The sequence below is a fragment of the Lissotriton vulgaris genome, unplaced genomic scaffold (assembly GCF_964263255.1).
Source record: "Lissotriton vulgaris unplaced genomic scaffold, aLisVul1.2 SCAFFOLD_1565, whole genome shotgun sequence".
In the NCBI taxonomy this organism is placed as follows: Eukaryota; Metazoa; Chordata; class Amphibia; order Caudata; family Salamandridae; genus Lissotriton; species Lissotriton vulgaris.
In genome coordinates, this window is record NW_028251420.1 from 320,134 (window position 1) to 339,490 (window position 19,357).

Sequence of the window (19,357 nt, forward strand, 5' to 3'; positions counted from 1 at the left end):
ACTTAGGTGCTGTCTTTAATAGTAAACTGATACGCAAATTAACTAGAACCCTCGAAGCAGTAGTGAATGAAACTACTTCCGCCCTAGGCAACTTAACAGAGGAGCAGTCTGCTATGCGGGTTGTCTCGTCCTTGACGTCATCCTGGCCGATAGGGGCGGAGCCTGTAAGGTCATCGGGTCGAGTTGCTGTGTTTTCATTCCAGAAAACGCGCCAACAGTATATAAAGCTATAACCCGTCTTCATAAGATTGCAAGTTTGATACATCAGAATCCAGGCACCTGGACTTGGTCCGGTTGGTTCTGGACAACGTTGACCGCCTGGGGATGGAAGGTCCTATCCTTCCTAGGCATTGCCCTTCTCATAGTATTCAGTTGCTGCCTATGTCTACAATGTGGGCCAGCGATTTGCGGCCTGTGTGCCACATCATGTATTCCACATTCAAGTTCCCATTCAAAACGCCATAAGAAGAAAGAAGAGCAAATGATGTTACATGAACAGATTGATCGATTCATGAGGATCGATATATCATGAAGGGTCCGTAGGGGACAAGGAGGGAATGAGGAAATATGAATTTTTATGATCAATTGTGTCCCCTATCTTAGACCCCAACGACTCCGTGTACGCTCTACAAGTACATGTATGTTCCCTCCACTTCCAGTTATGAAGACGCAAATACATTTGCGTCCAACGTTAACATGTCCTCTTTCAGATCCATCATGAATGGGTCGAATATTCCGTTCCTAAGTATGCCTTGCCAACGTCTTTATGTGGTGTACTTTACACGTTTTTCAGCTCTGGCAAAGTAGGCCCTGAATTCTGCCATCGAGCCTTTTCCTGCCTTCTGACTCTGAATGCCTCAGCCCGGGTCTGCATCTGTACCCATGACCTTTGTCTCACTCCCTGCGCGGCTAACGGTGCTTGGTTCAGCCTGTTGCCTGCCAAGACTGTATTCAGCCTTCAAGGTATCTGCTCCGCTCCTCGAAAAATACATTCCTGTCTAGTAGTTCAAGTAAACATCCTTCCAGCTGCAGAGCAAAGGGCCCGACCTCACTGTCTCCGTGCAAGTAATTCCTAGCTCCTGTTACCATGGTAGGTCCATGCCCCCTCGCATCTCATGCAGACACGAAGACGCTTATACACGCACTCACAGTTAGTATAGAATAGCCTCTGTCCGAGAGACCTTTCCTTTCAGATAATATAGTTCCTTAAACACGAGATATTAGATACGATTTGGGATTAGGTTGTTCTGACATCCCAGACTTCTGTCTCCTCATGTAGGGCTAAATGTCAAGTCCCCTTCACCCTCCAGTTACACGTCAATCACACGTCATGCTGCCTGCGCGCGCATCTCTGCCATGTATTTCTGCTGACACTGCAGGATTCTCTTATGGATCCACCCACTTGTGACATCTTCTTAATGACGTTTCTAGTACACGCCTTCATGCACGCCTATTGTAACGCCTTTTCATTACGTATGTGTATTCTTATCTCTCCTCTCAGCTGTTACGCCTTCTGCATCTGCCTTTACTGTAATGCATTGACTATATATACTATTAACTGTCAATAAAGTATTGTCTGTCAGTCCCTTCCCGAACCTACGTGGTGACGGAATGGTATGCCACCTTTGGTTCGAACCAAATACCCATTCCTTTTTAAGGAATAAAACCCCTTTTGAAAGCCTCAAATATCACGGATTTTGCCTCTTATTTTTTCTGAGTTATTCTTATTGAACTTTACCTCATAAATTAAGTATAGGTAATTTAAATTTACCACAAGAGGAGAGAAAAAAAAGCATTGGCAGGATATTTAATACAATTACATTCATAATACTCAGGCCCGGTTAAACATTTAGCTAACTTGAATCAAAATGGATTCCAAACAAGTACAATTAGCATCAATAAACAAAGAGATACATTTCAGATATATATGTAGCTCTAACTTAAGATATTAAAGCCACCTAATGTTGATAAATGATTAATATTATTAGTGTATAATATGTATATAACACACATAAGGCACAAAAATTACTCTGGACCAATTTGTATTTAGTCTGTCTAAGAAACACATTGAATACAAAATTTGCATCAACCTCACTAGATAAACTAGTAAAAAATCATCCACGTCAACATGTTGATATTAGAGGGCTTTAAGGAGTCATGGTGTTCGCGGTTCAGTAAATGAGGATTACTTCAGGCTAATTTCTAAATTATGAATGTGAGACTTTACCTTTTTTAGAAAAGTTATCAGCTTCTCCTCATCTCTGTGCTAACGATACACAAATACATCTGTGTATCGTCAACAGAGATAAGAGAAGCTGACAGCAAAGGAGATATCTCCAATAAATCGAGTGCAGAAAAAGAATGAACAAGAAGTTAAACCCAAGGAACTTAAACTGGCAAGGAGGTAGACTTTGAGAGTGAAAAACATCATGGGATAGACTATCCGCCCGATTCATGAACCAAAATTGCGCTCGCAAGGGGCCGGATTCTGAGAATCCGGCCCTTTGCGAGAGCGATTTTTGCATTTGGGATTCAGCATCCCAAATGCAAAAATCGCTAATTGCGATGTCGCAAATGTGCGAGGAATTACATTTAAGGAATCTCTATTAGAGATTCCTTAAATGCAATTCAACATCCAATTTAAATTTGCGAATTCGCAATTTCTTGCCGCAATTTACCGTGAGGTCAGACCTCGCGGTAAATTGCGAAAACTCAGAAAAATGCATTTAAAAGCATTTTTCTGAGTTGCATGTTACACACACACATGTCCTTTGGACATGTGTGTGTGCAACACCTGTGTGAAATTTCATTTGAGGGGTGCTACAGGGTGTCCTGTGGACACCCCTGGCACCCTTCAAATCGCAATCTTATTTGCGATTAGCTAATTGCTAATCGCAAATAAGGAATACTCCCCATTCATTCCTATGGGCCTTTTGGCCCATAGGAATGAATGGCGAGTTATTCCTTATTTGCGATTAGCAATTTGCTAATCGCAAATAAGGAATCAGTAGGAATCGCATTTTATTATGCGATTCCTACATGATTACCGTTTTGCGAGTCCTTAATAGCGAATCGCTATGATTCGCTATTAGGGGCTCGCAAAACGGCCCGTTGATGAATCAGGCTGTAAGGTACATAAGAAACATAAAAATAATTAGTATAATGCGGGGAAGGAGGAAAAGCAAAAGGAATAACAAATAAAAAAATAGAGAGCACCCTACAACGTTAGTAGACTGCTAGAAAGATGCCCATAATAATATCAAAACTGGCCATATGACTCAGAAATATATAAAACATTCTTCCTAGTTGCCAATTGAATACTCCTTGAGCCAAATATGATACACCAAAGATGATAATTTTTACAATGTCCTGAGAAACAGACACAAACAAGATTCACTCAAGTAGCAAGACACACTAGTCACCCCATACTGGATTTTCCTAGGTTCTAGTTTAAAAAACAGGTTTACTAAGTTTCCCTAGGTACCAGCTGAGCTTGGACTCAAAATACAAAGAAACACACTGCGAAAAATGGGTCCGTTTTGAGTGGAAAAAATGTGATGTAGCCATGGTGTGTTTTGGGACATTTCCTGTTGCAGGCACTGGATCTAACCACACAAGTGAGGTACGTTTTGTATCAGAAGACTTAAGGGACTGCGGGGTCGAAGGTATTCTATGACCCCCACTGGTTCCAGAACTTTCCTTTACAATAATGTGTTAAATGTGTATTTTAGTCAAAGTTTGACGTTTGTAAGGGATTTGGGGCGGAATAAACTAATGAGAGCCATGCAAGTCAACCCATTCTGGATTCCTCCAGGTGTCTAATGTTCAATATTGTACTGTTTTTCCAGGTTTCCCTAGGTGTCGGCTGAGCTAGGGCCCGAAATCCTCAGCTAGACACTTTGTAAAAGAAGGTATGGTTTTAGTGTAAAAATGTGATGTGTTTCTCTCCGCTGCAGATGTCTTATTATTCCATTCATTAACCATGTTGCTGCTAGACCTTCCCTCCTCCCCCTCAGTGACAATACAAACACTCATCTCCAGTCAACTGAACTGGGTTTAATCCATCACCGTTCTTTAGCTCACTCTACCACCCCAGTTCAGACATGACCATATGCAAATCAGTCTGACCCTGTGCCTCATGGGAACAGTCCAGCCCGAACTGCCAAGCCATGTCTTACCTGGACCGGAATCAAGCTTCCCAGGACCGGTTTCGGATTCATAATCCTCATCAGCCAGGCTATCTTGAATCCAGTGGCCAAATGAGCAAGGGACTCACGTCTGAGCATACCCTGCCAACTTAGGGCGAACAAAGCGAAACAAAAGGGGATGATGGACGGAGCGTTTGAGCAAATGAAACACTCAACCCCAGTCAACTGATCTGGGTTTAATCCATCACCATTCTTTAGCTCACTCAGCCACCCCAGTTCAGACATGGCCATATGCAAATCAGTCTGACCCTGTGCCTCATGGGATCAGTCCAGCCCGAACTGCCAAGCCATGTCTTCCCTGGACCGGAAACAAACAGCGCTTTTTTACCATTTTACCCCCAAAAAAATGTTTTGCTCTATTTTGGCTTATTTCCCAGTCCACTCCAGAGCAATCTACAAACCCTGCTAACCTGTAGAATCCCCAGGATGTTGGCAAAAAAGGACGCCAATTTGGCATGAGAAGCCTATGTGAAAAAAAGTTACGCAGGCCTAATCGAGAACTATTCTAAAAAGACAAATTAAGGCTCAGCACTGAGGGGGAGGAGGGAAGTTCTAGCAGCAACATGGTAAAATAATATTGTTAGTGTATAATATGTATATAACGCAAAAGTGCATAAGGTAGTAAAATTACGCTGGACCAATTTGTAGTTAGTCTGTCTAAGAAATACACTGAATGCACAATTTGCATCAACCTTACTAGTTAACTAGTAAAAAATCATGCACATCAACATGTTGATATTAGAGGGCTTTAAGGTGTCATGATGTTCGCAGTTAAGTAAATGAGGACTACTTCTGGCTAATTTCTAAATTTTGAATGTGAGATTTTGCCTAATTTAGAAAAGTTATCAGCTTTTCTTTATCTCTGTGCTGATGATACACAAGAGGAGCTGAAAGCAAAGGGGATATCTCTAAATAGATCGAGTGTAGAAAGAAAAAGAACAAGAAGATAAACCCAAGGAACTTGGGGCCATATTATCAAGAAAGGGCAATACATTATCGCCGCTTTTATCGTCAGGAAACTGAAGCTAAAGTGGTGATAATGGGCTTGATAATATGCCCTTGTGAATTCCCATAGAAGCCCAGGTTCTAGTGTTAACCTGGGATTCTATGGGAATTCACAAGGGCATATTATCAAGCCCATTATCACCACTTTAGCAGCAGTTTCCTGATGATGAAAGCGGCGATAATGCATCGCACGTTCTTGATAATATGGCTCTTAAACTGGCAAGGAGGTAGACTATGATAGTGAAAAACATTATGGGATAGACTAAGGTACATAAGAAACATAAAAATAATTAGTATAATGCGGGGAAGGAGGAAAAGCAAAGAAATAACAGATAATCAAATAGAGAGCACCCTACCACGTTAGTAGACTCCTAGTAAGGTGCCCATAATACTATCAAAACTGGACATATAACTCAGAAATATATAAAACATTCTTCTCTAGTGGCCAATTGAATACTCCTTGAGCCGAATATGGTACATCAAAGATGATCATTTTTACAATGACCGGAGAAACAGACACAAAACACTGCAAAAAGTGGGTAAGTTTTGAGTGGAAAAATTTGATGTAGCCATGTTGAGTTTTGGGACATTTCCTGTTGCAGGCACTGGGTCCACCCACACAAGTGAGGTACCTTTTGTATCAGAAGACTTAAGGGACTACTGAGTGGATGGTAGTCTGTGCCCCCCACAGGTTCCAGAACTTTGCATTACAATAATGTAAGTTAAATGTGTTTTACAGTCAAAGTTTGACGTTTGTAAGGGATTCTGGGTAAAACAAACTAGTGAGAACCACGCAAGTCAACCCATTCTGGATTCCTCCAGGTGTCTAATGCTCAAAATTGTACAGTTTTTCTAGGTTTCCCTAGGTGTTGGCTGAGCTAGGGCCCAAAATCTACAGCTAGGCACTTTGCAAAAGAAGGTATGGTTTCAGGGAAAACATTTGATGTTTTCATGTTGCATTTTGGTGCCTTTCCAGTTGCGGGTAGTAGCTCGACACACACAAGGGAGGTACCATTTTTATCAGGAGACTTAGGAGAATATAGAATATGAGAACAGGTGTTATTACCTATACTTTTTCTGTGTGTTTCTGCCTTCCGAATGTAGCCAATGTGTTAGAAAGAAGACATTTTGAGAAATGCCCTCTACTGACATGCTAGTATGGAACCCATAAATTGGGAGATGTGCAAATAACCACTGCCCCTAAACTCCATAACTTGTGTCCATTTCGGAAATGCTCAGCGAGAGGGGCACCGCTGCTGCCAAGATCCACAGACACCGGGGGAACAACCTGCCTCGCTTATAGAGTGTTTTCAAAGACAGGAGGGACGCGTGGAGGATGTGGATGATTGCTTGGACCTGCGGCGAGCCCCCTCGCTCCTTTCGCAGTCTTGAGCGGTCTTCACGGCCGCGCACTCTGTCGCTGTGCCTGGAGGGCTCTCTGCACTGCTGCTGAGTATCCGCTCTTGTTCCCTGCACCGCCGGGAGATTGCGTTGGCTCCTTCGGACATTCAACAACAGTATAAGCTCTCCAGACTGGAACCACTGCAGCTACGAGGGGCTCTCTCAGGACGTAACAACAATACATTAAAAAAATGGAAGGGTCTCTCAAGTGACAACAAATACAAAACAGGAGACTCGATTCCCTCCTAGTGGGTTGCCTACAAACAGGCAGCCATTCCATGGCTTGGGTTATTTTTCTCCTTTTTCCCAGGACACAGGAGCCCGAATCCCACTACAGTAAAAAGTAACAAAGGATTTCCGCTTCGTGCCTACAAAGGCTTGCAATACCTCCATCAGCCACAATGTGTAAAAACAGCAGCCATCTCGTAAATGCTCTGCCTTTCTACCTCTTTTGCCAACTTAGACTAAATAAACTCTCTGTGCAGCCCCCATCTCAATCGTCTCCTCTAATTTATCGCCAAACATATTCCCTCCCCACTGGTCTGCTCTACTCCCTCTCTTCTCCCCTGGAAACACTTCACCCCAGCGACTCCTCAAAAGGAGTAAGAACCGGCCCTTCCACCTAGATCAAGCAATTTCACATTATGGCTGGACCACACATTATACCTGCAGGAAACAACACTTATGATATTCAATACCCCCAATCTTACTAAAAATGCTTTTAAAACCTTTAAAAACAGCCTTCACAGAAATAACTCCAAAACACAGTTCCTGGACCCCACCATCAACACTAAGAAACGTGTAATAATCAATGACCATATTTTCTTCACTAGAAAAATGGCCAAATGGTGAACTACCTTCTCCAAGTTATTAACCATCCATGACAAGAAAAATATTCCCTACGGAACCAGGATTATTACGACACCTACACAAAACCTTAGAGTCAGCCTAAATATAACTTCCTACAAAAATGGCACTGTTCTTATTCAAGCAGCCAACAAGGACCTAGGATTATTCCGAAAAATACTTTCCCATCCTAAAAAGCCTCACCAACACCTCACCCAATGTCCCCCAGGACCCAACCATTCCCTCTACCCATATTTTTCTAGATTCTTACCAATGCTCACCTTCACCTAGATCCCTCGAAAGAATTATTAACAACTCACCTCCATTAGAAGTCTCTGTACGAACACCCCTACACAGAACCATCACTAGAAGTAACAACAACGCTCCGCCTTTAACACCCCATCTCTTACCATCCTCAGTCACACATCCTACCACCACAGCTATCACCATATCCCCCTCCCCACTCCACAACACTTCCACGTCCGCCGGAGATTTGATCACTACAACTCTATCCTAGCGAATTGTAAAAATCCCCCATACTGAGCACCCCCATTAATTTTATACTACATCTTCTCCAACCACTCTTACCTACCACACTGCCATCACAGGCAGCGAACCCCACAGCAATACTTTCCCCAGCCCTCTCAGAATGCCAAACCGGCCTTCCCCCTCTTACTAATCTGAACTAGACTCTCTCAAAACACAGACAAAACGTACAACCCGGAACGTACAAAATTTTATCATAGAAATCAGAAACATCTTACAACTTACAGAAAACTCCCTATCTGAATTCAATCATATTCAAAACTCTCTAGCTGCAGCCAACAACATGATAAACAATATCCCACAGTTATTGATGAATAGACTCTTACGTACACGCAATCACCCCAACTATCTAACGGACTTGGAAATCCAAACCTTACTTAGGGGTCGATTAGGATCACGGACGGAAACCTGCTCCGTCCGCCGAGGGAGGTGGCCAGATACTCCGGACCTGTCCGCGGAAAAACCGCAATAGCGATTAGGATAAAATATGATTGAAACGCTGATCGCGGCGGACGGAGCACACCAATCCCCGCCCGCGGCGGTCGAAGTACACCTGAGCCCGCGGCAGGCGGACGGAACCGAAATAACACCGACCGCCGCGTACGCACATGACCGCGAAAACATCCACTCCCCCCGCGATACCTGCGTAGTGTCTGTGTCCGCAATTAGGATACCTCCGCTACTACCCCGGTAGCCACCGCGATCCACGTCCGCTGCGGTACCAATGCTACGAGAAACCGTGCTCCACAGCGGAAGGACAACACAAACAACATCCCTACAGTCAAACCAATGCCATACATTGCGACGGAAGTTAACACCAAACACAGGAAATTGAACGACCACCCACCTGAAACATCTAAACCAATCACAAGACACAATGACTAACCCCCAAGTAGCACATAATGCACACCTGGCAACACACCCACCTAGCACCTGACTGCCAATAACCATACAGACAAAGTCAAGACACAGACTATAAAATAACTCCCACCCACTCCAGAAATCCTCTGCATCACAGCATAGCTGCTAGCAGGAGACACCACTTAACTAACAGCATACACAGATATCATACACATAACCCACACCCAAACACACCCACTACACAAAGACCCAGCACACCATTCCTACACACCACACACCTGCACCTCCCCATTCACTCAAACCCACACCCCGAGCACCACACACCATGGCACCAAAAAAAAAACCCAAATTCACTGACACCGAGTTAAAGGTTATGGTAGATGAGATAATACTTGTAGAAACCCACTTATTCGGGGCCCTAGTGCAGCAGACCAGCATAGCCAGGAAAAACAGCATGTGGGACGGGATAGTCACCAGGGTGAATGCTTCCGGGACCGTCCCGAGGACGAAGCAGGATATTCAGAGGCGGTGGCATGACCTCAAGACCCGAGTGAAATCCATCCGAGCCAAGAACTATCTCCGGGCTAATCACACAGGCGGTGGAACCCCCCCGGAGCCCCTACCGTACACCGAGTGGGAGGACAAGGTGCTGACCATCCTGCACCCTGAGAGCCTTGATGGACTTGATGAGGGAGAAGAGGCTGGTAAGTACTAACCAAGCACCACAAGCACAACAACATGGTGTGCCTCACACAACTCTGAAGACACATCTCCCAGACCCCAACCCATGCATGCAGTCCACATACTCACCAACGTATAAACCACTCCAACAGGCCCCCATGTCCATAGGGAGGGCGGTGGTGGTGGGTGGAGTGTGTGAGGAGACGGCACTACAACTCCCAACAGGCCCCCATGTCCATAAGGAGGGTGGTGGTGGTGTGTGGGGTGTGTGAGGGGACGGCACTACAACTCCCAACAGGCCCCCATGTCCATAGGGAGGGCGGTGGTGGTGGGTGGGGTGTGTGAGAGGTCACTAGTCCAACTCCCCACAGGCCCCCATGTCCATAGGGAGGGCGGTGGTGGTGGGTGGGGTGTGTGAGGGGACGGCACTACAACTCCCAACAGGCCCCCATGTCCATAGGGAGGGCGGTGGGGGTGGGTGGGGTGTGAGAGGTCACTAGTCCAACTCCCCACAGGCCCACATGTCCATAGGGAGGGCGGTGGTGGTGGGTGGGGTGTGTGAGGGGACGGCACTACAACTCCCAACAGGCCCCCATGTCCATAGGGAGGGCGGTGTTGGTGGGTGGGGTGTGTGAGGGGACGGCACTACAACTCCCAACAGGCCCCCATGTCCATAGGGAGGGCGGTGGTGGTGGGTGGGGTGTGTGAGGGGACGGCACTACAACTCCCAACAGGCCCCCATGCCCATAGGGAGGGCGGTGGTGGTGGGTGGGGTGTGTGAGGGGACGGCACTACAACTCCCAACAGGCCCCCATGTCCATAGGGAGGGCGGTGGTGGTGGGTGGGGTGTGTGAGGGGACGGCACTACAACTCCCAACAGGCCCCCATGTCCATAGGGAGGGCAGTGGTGGTGGGTGGGGTGTGAGAGGTCACTAGTCCAACTCCCCACAGGCCCACATGTCCATAGGGAGGGCGTGGTGGTGGGTGGGGTGTGTGAGAGGTCACTAGTCCAACTCCCCACAGGCCCCCATGTCCATAGGGAGGGCAGTGGTGGTGGGTGGGGTGTGTGCCAGTGCCGACTGAATTGTCCACAAAATGAAAATAACACGTAATGGCCACATGACTCACCCTCACATATTTTGTTTTGCAGGTGATCCCAATCTGACAGCTGGAATCAACACCCGGCCTCCAGGCTCGCCACACTCAGAAGTCCCAGGGGACGATTGGCCAGCCACCTCCGGGGCTGAGGATGGTGCCACCACAAGCAGGCAGCCAGGGCCATCTGGCTCCCAGGTCACACCTGCACCAACTACTACGGCCTCTGCCATTCCGACAACACCGGCCACTGTGACCTGCGAAGCCACCACCAGCACCACCTCCACCACCACCACTACTACCACCACTCCTGCCCCTGCCACCCTGCCCACCCCACCGCCCAACGCCGGGCCAGCACCATCCCAGCCACGCAGGGAGAGTGTGAGGCAAAGCAGAGATGCAAGGCCAGTCCTGGCAGGCAGGAGCACAGCACAAAGACGTCATGAGGAATCAAACACACCCAATGCCGTGCAACAGTCACTGGAAGCACTAGCCAGGGTCGAGGAAACCTATCAACGTGGCCAGGCACAGGCAGACCGGGCCCACCAGGACTTTGTTCAGAACACTGCAATGTTGGGGGCCATTGAGAGGCGGCTTGGCCAACTAGTGGACATATTTACCATGACTAATACCATGTGGATGCCATGGATATCCGCCAACACCACCCTCCCCACACCCCCTCAAACAACGCCACCGCCACCTGCGCCCCTGGCGGCGGATGTGGCACCTGATCAGCCTGCGCCCCCAGCTGACTCCGTCCCGACACAAAGACGGAGGGGCCGCCCGAGGCTGGAAGTGGGCGAGAGCAGTGTGGAACCTCCTGCCACACGCTCCAAGAGGAGCCGACAATGACTGTTACAGTACCTGAGCCTGCCATTCACCTTGCCAACTATCCGGTCCCACCTGGCACAGGCCTGCTGCACTAGGCAGACACCACCCTATGTGGTGTCAGCACGGACATTTCATCTGCCATAACCTTTAACTCTCATTCCCCCACCCCTTCACTCATTTGTAAATATGCACCTACACCCATGCACAATCTGTAAATATATACCACTTACTCACTCAATGATGTGTTGCCTCCATGTTTATTCACATGATTGCATCAGAAACACACGTTACCAGGTGCAGGGATCCAACTGGTACAGAATCATGCCGCAGCAGGAGTGACCTAGGGAAATATAGAAACCGCAAAGACACGTCAGGAAACATGATCACACTCATCACAACACACTGCAGTGCAACATTCAAAAGCAACACACGCATCACAACAGGAATGGATGAGACTACACACATCATGGAGACGTGCATTTACTAATAAATGAACACACACACACATGCATACATCACATTGCAGAACACATAGATGATGCACACCACAATGACACAACACCAGCAAACATACACAGGGCATACACAAGCAGCACAAGAGGAGCACACTCACAATCAAGGGAAGTAGCGATCAATGAGCTGGCGCCTCTGGTCCACACCTTCCTCCTCACCACTATCCTCATCAGTCGACATGGGTGGGTCGGGAGGGCGAGGAACTTGCTGTTCATCAGGGTCCAAGAGCAGTTCAATGTTATTGCGCACAGCCAGGTTGTGGAGCATGCAGCAGGCAATCACGATCTTGCATACTTTGCCCGGTGAGTAAGGCAGGGCCCCTCCAGTCTTATCCAGGCACCGCAACCTAGACTTAAGCAGGCCAAATGTTCGTTCTACCACTCGACGTGTCCTTCCATGGGCATCATTGTATCACATTTCTCCCGCTGTGGTCGGATTGCGTATGGGACTTGGCAGCCAAGGCCTGTTTGGGTAAGCCGAGTCGCCTGTGATGGTGGAAGAGAGAGAGAGAGAGAGAAACATCACAACCTGATTTGGTGGGCACACCATGCCACACAGATATCACTCCTGTCACCACAGCATACTCACCAACAAGCCACGCTTGTGCCGGACGCAGATTTGCCATCAGTTGGGGGACAATGCTGCTCCGCATGATGTGGGCGGCATGTGCAGAGCCTGGAAATCTTGCACACACATGTGAGATTATGTTGTCGGCCTGGCACACCACCTGCACGTTGATGGAATGGAAGTGCTTCCGATTCCTAAACACCTGCTCACGTGCCCGTGGTGGAATGATCGCGATATGCGTGCCATCAATGGAACCCACAACGTGTGGTATCCGACCCAGTGCATAGAAGTCTGCTTTGACCGCTGCCAACTCTGCCGCCTGTGGAAAATGAATGTAGTCATGCTTGTACAGCATCATGGCTGTCAGTACATCCCGAAGTACCGTGCTGAACATGGCCTGTGACATTCCCCCGGCATGTCCAACTGTGTACTGAAATGTGCCTGTTGCAAAGAAATGGAGTGCCTCCATCACCTTTTGCGTGGGTGTAATGGAACCTGGATAGGTTCTTCGCGGCTGCAGGTGAGGAGACAATAGGTTCACAAGCTCCATCAATCGATGTCGATCCAGCCTGAATTTCCTGATCACCTCCTCGTCCACCATATCCACCAGCACAGTGTATGGGCGATGGACATTTTGAACCCACCTGTGTGGGAGTAGATGGAATGGAAGTCAATTCACATACAACGCATGTCTGTGCAACTCACTCACATGTCAACGAACTCTACCAACATGTAATATGCAGTGTCAGATTCTCATATGTGTGACATCTCTGATTGTCACTACAACATGGATTGACATAGCAACAATGTGCAGCCACTAGCAACATGATGTGTTGCAACATGTGTGTGACGCGGGGGACCCGGACTCGGGCCCCCCTGGCCTGCCTATTCATGTGTTGCCTCTGTTGTTTCAGCACACGGACTCTCGGAAAACCACGGACGTTGCCAGCTGTCTACCGGTGGTGTAAAGTGAGGGACCCTGCACCTTTAAGTGGGCGGCAACGGAGCCTGGACCCTCCCACATCAGCTCGGTAAAACCCTGCCCAGAATCGAGACAGGTGTGTGTTACACCTGGAGGAGTAGAGTGGAGACTGGAGTGCACGGACGGAGCGGAGAGGCGTAGGAGCGAGGACGGAGAGGAGAGGCGTAGGAGCGAGGACAGAGAGGAGAGGCGAAGGAGCGAGGACGGAGAGGAGTGGTGGAGGATCAAGGACGGAGAGGAGCGGAGGACAAGCCAGGACGGAGAGGAGTGGTGGAAGATCGAGGACGGAGCGGAGGAAGGTGAAAACAACAGCCTCAGCAGGAATAGGCGAGACCGGGACGGACCGGGAGAGGAGAGGAGTGGAGTCATCCCTACGGAGAAGCGAGACAGCAGCGACATGACAGGAGGCCACCGAGAAGGCGCATCGCCCAGCCACGCTTCCCGGGAAGTGTGGCTCGGACAGGTACGGTCTCGTTTCCTGGGCTGGGCGGGACGTAGTCTGGGCAAACCACCTTGACCCTTACGCGGCACTGTTATCCTAAATACCCGTCGTTCCCCTGCACAGTCCCTCACGTATAGCGGGGTAGATAACTTGCACGCGTGTCTCCTCACTACCCAACCCTCACCACTGTTCGGCTAGCACAGCCGAGTAACCCTGGTTCTCTTTTGTTTTCTGCACTTTGGCAACCTCCCCCGGACTCCACGCGACCACGGCGGAAGTACGGACTACGACTCCCAGCCGACACCGGGAGACGAGGAGGCGGAGCGGAGTAGGGGAGGCCGCTGAAGAGGCTGCTAACCCTCTACCATTCTACCGGATCCCGGTTGCAAAACGGAGACTGTATAAAACAAAAAAACCTGCACTTCCCACAACCCCTTTGTCAATGGATTTGTTTGATACCCCGGCCGAAACCCCACAAGTGGTGAAGAATGGGGGCATAGCCGAGGAACCCATCCGGGACACGACGATGGAAGAGATCTTACAGGCCCTAGTGAAAGGCCAAGAGCAGTTGAGATAGGCGGTCGAACAGCAACTGGCCGCCGCCCAACTGGACAGGGAAACCTTCAGAACGACGGTGGTGAGCCAGCTAGAGGGGATGCGCCCCACCGTAGACCCTGCCAGCAATCCGGGGAGGGAGAGTCGTCCCCCACCCACCCCAGCAGGCATCTCCTTGCAGAAGTACGTCTCGGGGGAGGACCCCGAAGCGTTCCTCACGAACTTTGAGAGGGTGGCATTGGCTTGCGGATGGCCCCTGGATAAATGGCCCTTCTTTCTCGCCCCCCTACTAACCGGCGAGGCACAGGCGGCCTATCAAGTCGCCAATGGAGACGGACAGACAGCATATGGACAGATCAAGGTGATCATTCTGGACCATTTGGGTCTGGACGCCGAGGCGTACAGGGTGCGCTTCCACAAGGAGAGAGGGCAACCTGGGGATAACCCTAAAACTTTGTTCTTTCTCCTTAAGTCTGCAACCGACAAGTGGCTACTCCCTGCTTCATGTACCAAGGAGGAAATAATGGACAAAATTTACTTGGAGCAATACCTCGAGGCCCTACCCTTTGGGACACAGAGATGGCTACGTCAGCACTCCAGGTTATCGACTGCCCAGGCAATGGAGATGGCGGCTACCTATGCGCGCGCCCAACCCCGCCTGCATGTGTCGGAACCCGAGAAAACGCCACGACCTGTTCCCAGGCCGGAACGTAGAGTGCGGGCTCCTCCTGGGCTACCGCCTCCAAGACCATTGCCAACGGAGACCCCATTCCGGGGCCCGCAGTGTTTCGACTGTGGGATGTGGGGACACATCGCCCGGCTTTGCCCACAGAAACGATCCCAAGAGGAACCTATGGACGTCAGCTTCCTGCCCAAAGCAGTCATGTATTCAGTGGAGCTCTGCGGAGCCTATCAGAGTGAGTGTTGCAGTCAACGGTAAGGTGGTCAAGGCTCTCCTAGACTCGGGATGTAAGCAGTCAGTGATACAGGGTTGTTTTGTGAGGCCCCAACAGGTAATGCCAGAAGCCTTGGTATATATCAAATGTGTACATGGGGACGTTAAGGGGTATCCGGTGGCGTACGTCCCCATTGAGGTAGAGGGAAAGGACACAATGGTAGTGAAGGTCGGAGTGATGGACGCTCTTCCAGAGAATCTCATACTCGGGACCGACAATCCCCACTTCCTGGAGCTCTTTAAAGACCGCCTGCAACAGAAGACGGAGACCGAGGCTATAGCCATCCCGGCGCTAACATCCCCTGAACCGTGGGAAGGCGATAGGAGTTTCCGCTTTGCACAGGCCAATGATGCCAGCCTACTCAACGAATGGGAACCGGCCCACCAAGACCTGAACAATCCCCAACCACGCTATCCTAGATTCCTGATTAAGGAAGATCTCCTGTATAGACAAGCCAAACAAGAAGACCCCATGCAACTGCTAGTCCCTACTTGCTTTCGGGAGCAGGTAATGTTCTACGCACACACGCATTTGCTTGCGGGCCACATCGGGAGTGAAAAAACCACCCAAAATGTGCTGCGAAGCTTTTATTGGCTGGGTACCTACCATGACATCAAGAAGCACTGTCAGACCTGCGACCTGTGTCAAAGGAAGAACACCCAGAGGCCAGCCGCTGTGCCGCTTCAACCCCTACCCATTATTGGAACCCCATTCGAGAGGGTTGGCATGGACCTCATAGGTCCACTACCCCCGACACGAAAAGGGTACAAATACGCCCTCGTAATCGTAGATTATGCCACCCGTTTCCCTGAGGCATTGCCTCTGAAGACCCCCACTTCCAGGAACATCGCAGATAAGTTTATGGAACTGTTTTCACGGGTAGGATTCCCCAAGGAGATCCTGACGGACCAGGGGACTCCGTTCATGTCCCGTGTTATGAAAGAAGTATGCCATCTCCTGGGGCTCCACCAGATAAAAACATCGGTATACCATCCCCAGACGGACGGCCTGGTGGAGCGTTACAACGGAACCCTTAAGACAGTACTCAAGAAAATGCTTACTGTGAACGAAAGTGATTGGGACCTGCTCCTTCCATTGGCCCTGTACGTTATCCGGGGCCAGAAACAGAGCAGCTTAGGCTGTTCTTCGTTTGAGATGTTGTACGGACGCCAACCAAGGAGCCTCCTGGATATGACTAAGGAAGTGTGGGAAGCCGAGCCAACGGGAGAGACCAGAACCCTCCTAGAGTACAGCCAGAATCTGAAGAATAAGCTCGGGAAAATACGAGAATTGGCATTCGCCCACCTGGAAGGAAGTCAAAGAAAGCAGCAAGTACATTACGACAAAGGGAAGAAGTGGAGACAGCTACAAAAAGGCGATTGGGCCCTGGTGCTGCTGCCGTCCACCTCAAAGAAATTCCAGAACGAGTGGCAAGGACCATACGAAGTCGTCGAGACCATAGGAAAAACCACATATCGTCTACGCCTGACGGGGAGGAAGTCACAGATATTCCACATTAATCTCTTAAAAAAATGGCTGGGTACAGCCCCGCTGGCATCCAATCTGGCAGACACGGTCAGTAACAACAAGGAGACCACGCTGGGAGAGTTGGTGATCAACGAGAAGTTATACAGGAACGAGCAAGACGGATTACAAGCCGTCCTCCACCCTTTTGAACACATATTCTCTGTCCTACCGGGCCTAACCCAACTGGCGGAACACAGGATAGAGACCCCCGCCGGTGTTACAGTCAAGCAACGCCCCTATCGGATACCAGCAGCAAAAAGAGAAGCCATCAGGAGAGAAGTCGACGAAATGATCCGGTTGGGAGTGGTTCGGCCATCCCGCAGTGAATGGTCCTCGCCCATCGTGATGGTGCCAAAACCCGACGGCAGTAGCCGCTTTTGTATGGACTTTCGGGCGTTAAACGCGGTGTCCTCCTTTGACGCATACCCCATCCCCCGGATTGACGAGCTCATAGAAAAACTTGGTGACTCCAAATACATCAGTACCCTGGACCTGACCAATGGTTATTGGCAGGTTCCTCTTCGTGAAGAGGACCAAAAGAAAACAGCTTTTGCAACCCCAGACGGGCTGTATGAATTTAACGTCCTCCCGTTCGGATTGCATGGCGCCCCGGCCACATTCCAGAGACTTATGAACGAAGTGCTGCGGGGGCATCAGAAATACAGCATGGCGTATCTCGACGACATCATTATCTTCAGTCCATCATGGGAGGAACACCTACAACATATCCAGATCATACTCCGACAGTTGAGAGACGCAGGCCTCCACGTCAACGCCAAGAAATCCAGGGTTGGGTTTCAGAAGGTGAAATACCTGGGCTATCTGTTGGGACATGGAGCAATAGAACCACAGATAGAAAAAGTGAGAGCCATCGCCGAGACACCATTCCCCAAAAATACCAAAGACATGAGAGCCTTCTTGGGGTTAGTGGGCTACTACCGAAGGTTCATTCCCTCTTTTTCGGACATAGCTGCCCCATTGACGGATACCTTGCAGAAACATCAGAAGGGGTACGACTTCCACAACCCGTCACCGGCTATGTGGAAGGCCTTCCAAACACTGAAACGAGCCATCACAACGAGCCCTGTGTTAACGTCACCAGATTTCCCGAAGCCGTTTATCCTTCAAACGGATGCCTCAGACTTTGGTATCGGGGCCGTATTGTCCCAGGACTCAGGGGAGGGGGGAGAGAGGCCCCTTTCTGTACATCAGCTGGAAACTGTTCCCTAGAGAGGTGAAATATCCTACCATTGAGAAAGAGTGTCTCGCCATACGATGGGCGATCGACAAACTGCGTTATTACCTGGAGGGGCATCCGTTCGTATTGTGGTAAATTTAAATTACCTATGCGGAATTTATGCGGTAAAATTCAATAAGAATAACTCAGTCAAAAATAAGAGACAGAATCCGTGGTATTTGAGGTTTTAAAAGGGGTTTTATTCCTTAAAAAGGAATTGGTTTAAACCAGGCAATCATGTTCCATCACCACGAAGGTTCAGGAAGGGATAGACAATACTTTATTGACAGGTTATCATATATATAGTCAATGCATTACAGTAAGACATATGCAGGAGGCGTAACAGCTGAGAGAAACGAGATAAAGACATATGTACGTAACAGAAGGCGTGCATGAAGGCGTGTGCTAGACAACGTCACATGAAACGTATTACAAGTGGGTGGATCCATAAGTGAATCCTGCAGTGTCAGCAGAAAATATGTGGCAGAGATGCGCGCGCAGCAGCATGACGTATGCTTGACGTGGAACTGGAGGGTGAAGGGGACTTGACATTTAGCCCTACATGAGGAGACAGAAGTCTGGGGTGTCAGAACAACCTAATCCCAAATCATATCTAGTATCTTGTGTTTGAGGAACTGTATTATCTGGAAGGAAAGGTCTCTCGGGCAGAGGCTATTCTATACTGACTGCTAGTGCGTGCATATGCGACTACGTGTCTACATGAGATGTGAGGGGCCATGGGCCTACCATGGTAACGGAAGCTATGAATTACTTGCATGGATACAGTGAGGCCGGGCCCTTTGCTCTGCAGCTGGGAAGGATGTTTTCGTAAACTACTAGACAGGAATGTATTTTCGAGGAGCGGAGCAGATAACTTGAAGGTTGAATACAGTCTTGGCAGGCAAGGCAGGCCGAGCCTGGCACAGCTCGCCGCGCAGGGAGTAAGTCAAGGGTCAGGAAGCAGCAGACTGCGGCTTTCAGAGACAGAAGGCAGAAAGAGGCTCGATGGCAGAAATCAGGGCCTAACTCGCCAGAGCTAGAAATCATGAAAGTGCACCACATAAAGACGTTGGCAAGGTACACTTAAGAACGGAATATCTGACC

At 49.1% G+C, this 19,357-nt stretch overlaps 1 protein-coding gene across 1 annotated transcript in view; it reads left to right on the forward strand.

Annotated features, from left to right (window-relative positions):
• LOC147662887 (uncharacterized) overlaps positions 1-19,357 on the forward strand; it is a 43,995-nt gene that overhangs the window by 13,501 nt on the left and 11,137 nt on the right. Inside the window, exons 2-3 of the mRNA XM_086950820.1 lie at positions 13,582-13,650; positions 13,705-13,999. Of these exons, the coding sequence (XP_086806946.1) occupies positions 13,582-13,650; positions 13,705-13,999 (364 nt within the window). The remainder of the gene's footprint in view (positions 1-13,581; positions 13,651-13,704; positions 14,000-19,357) is intronic.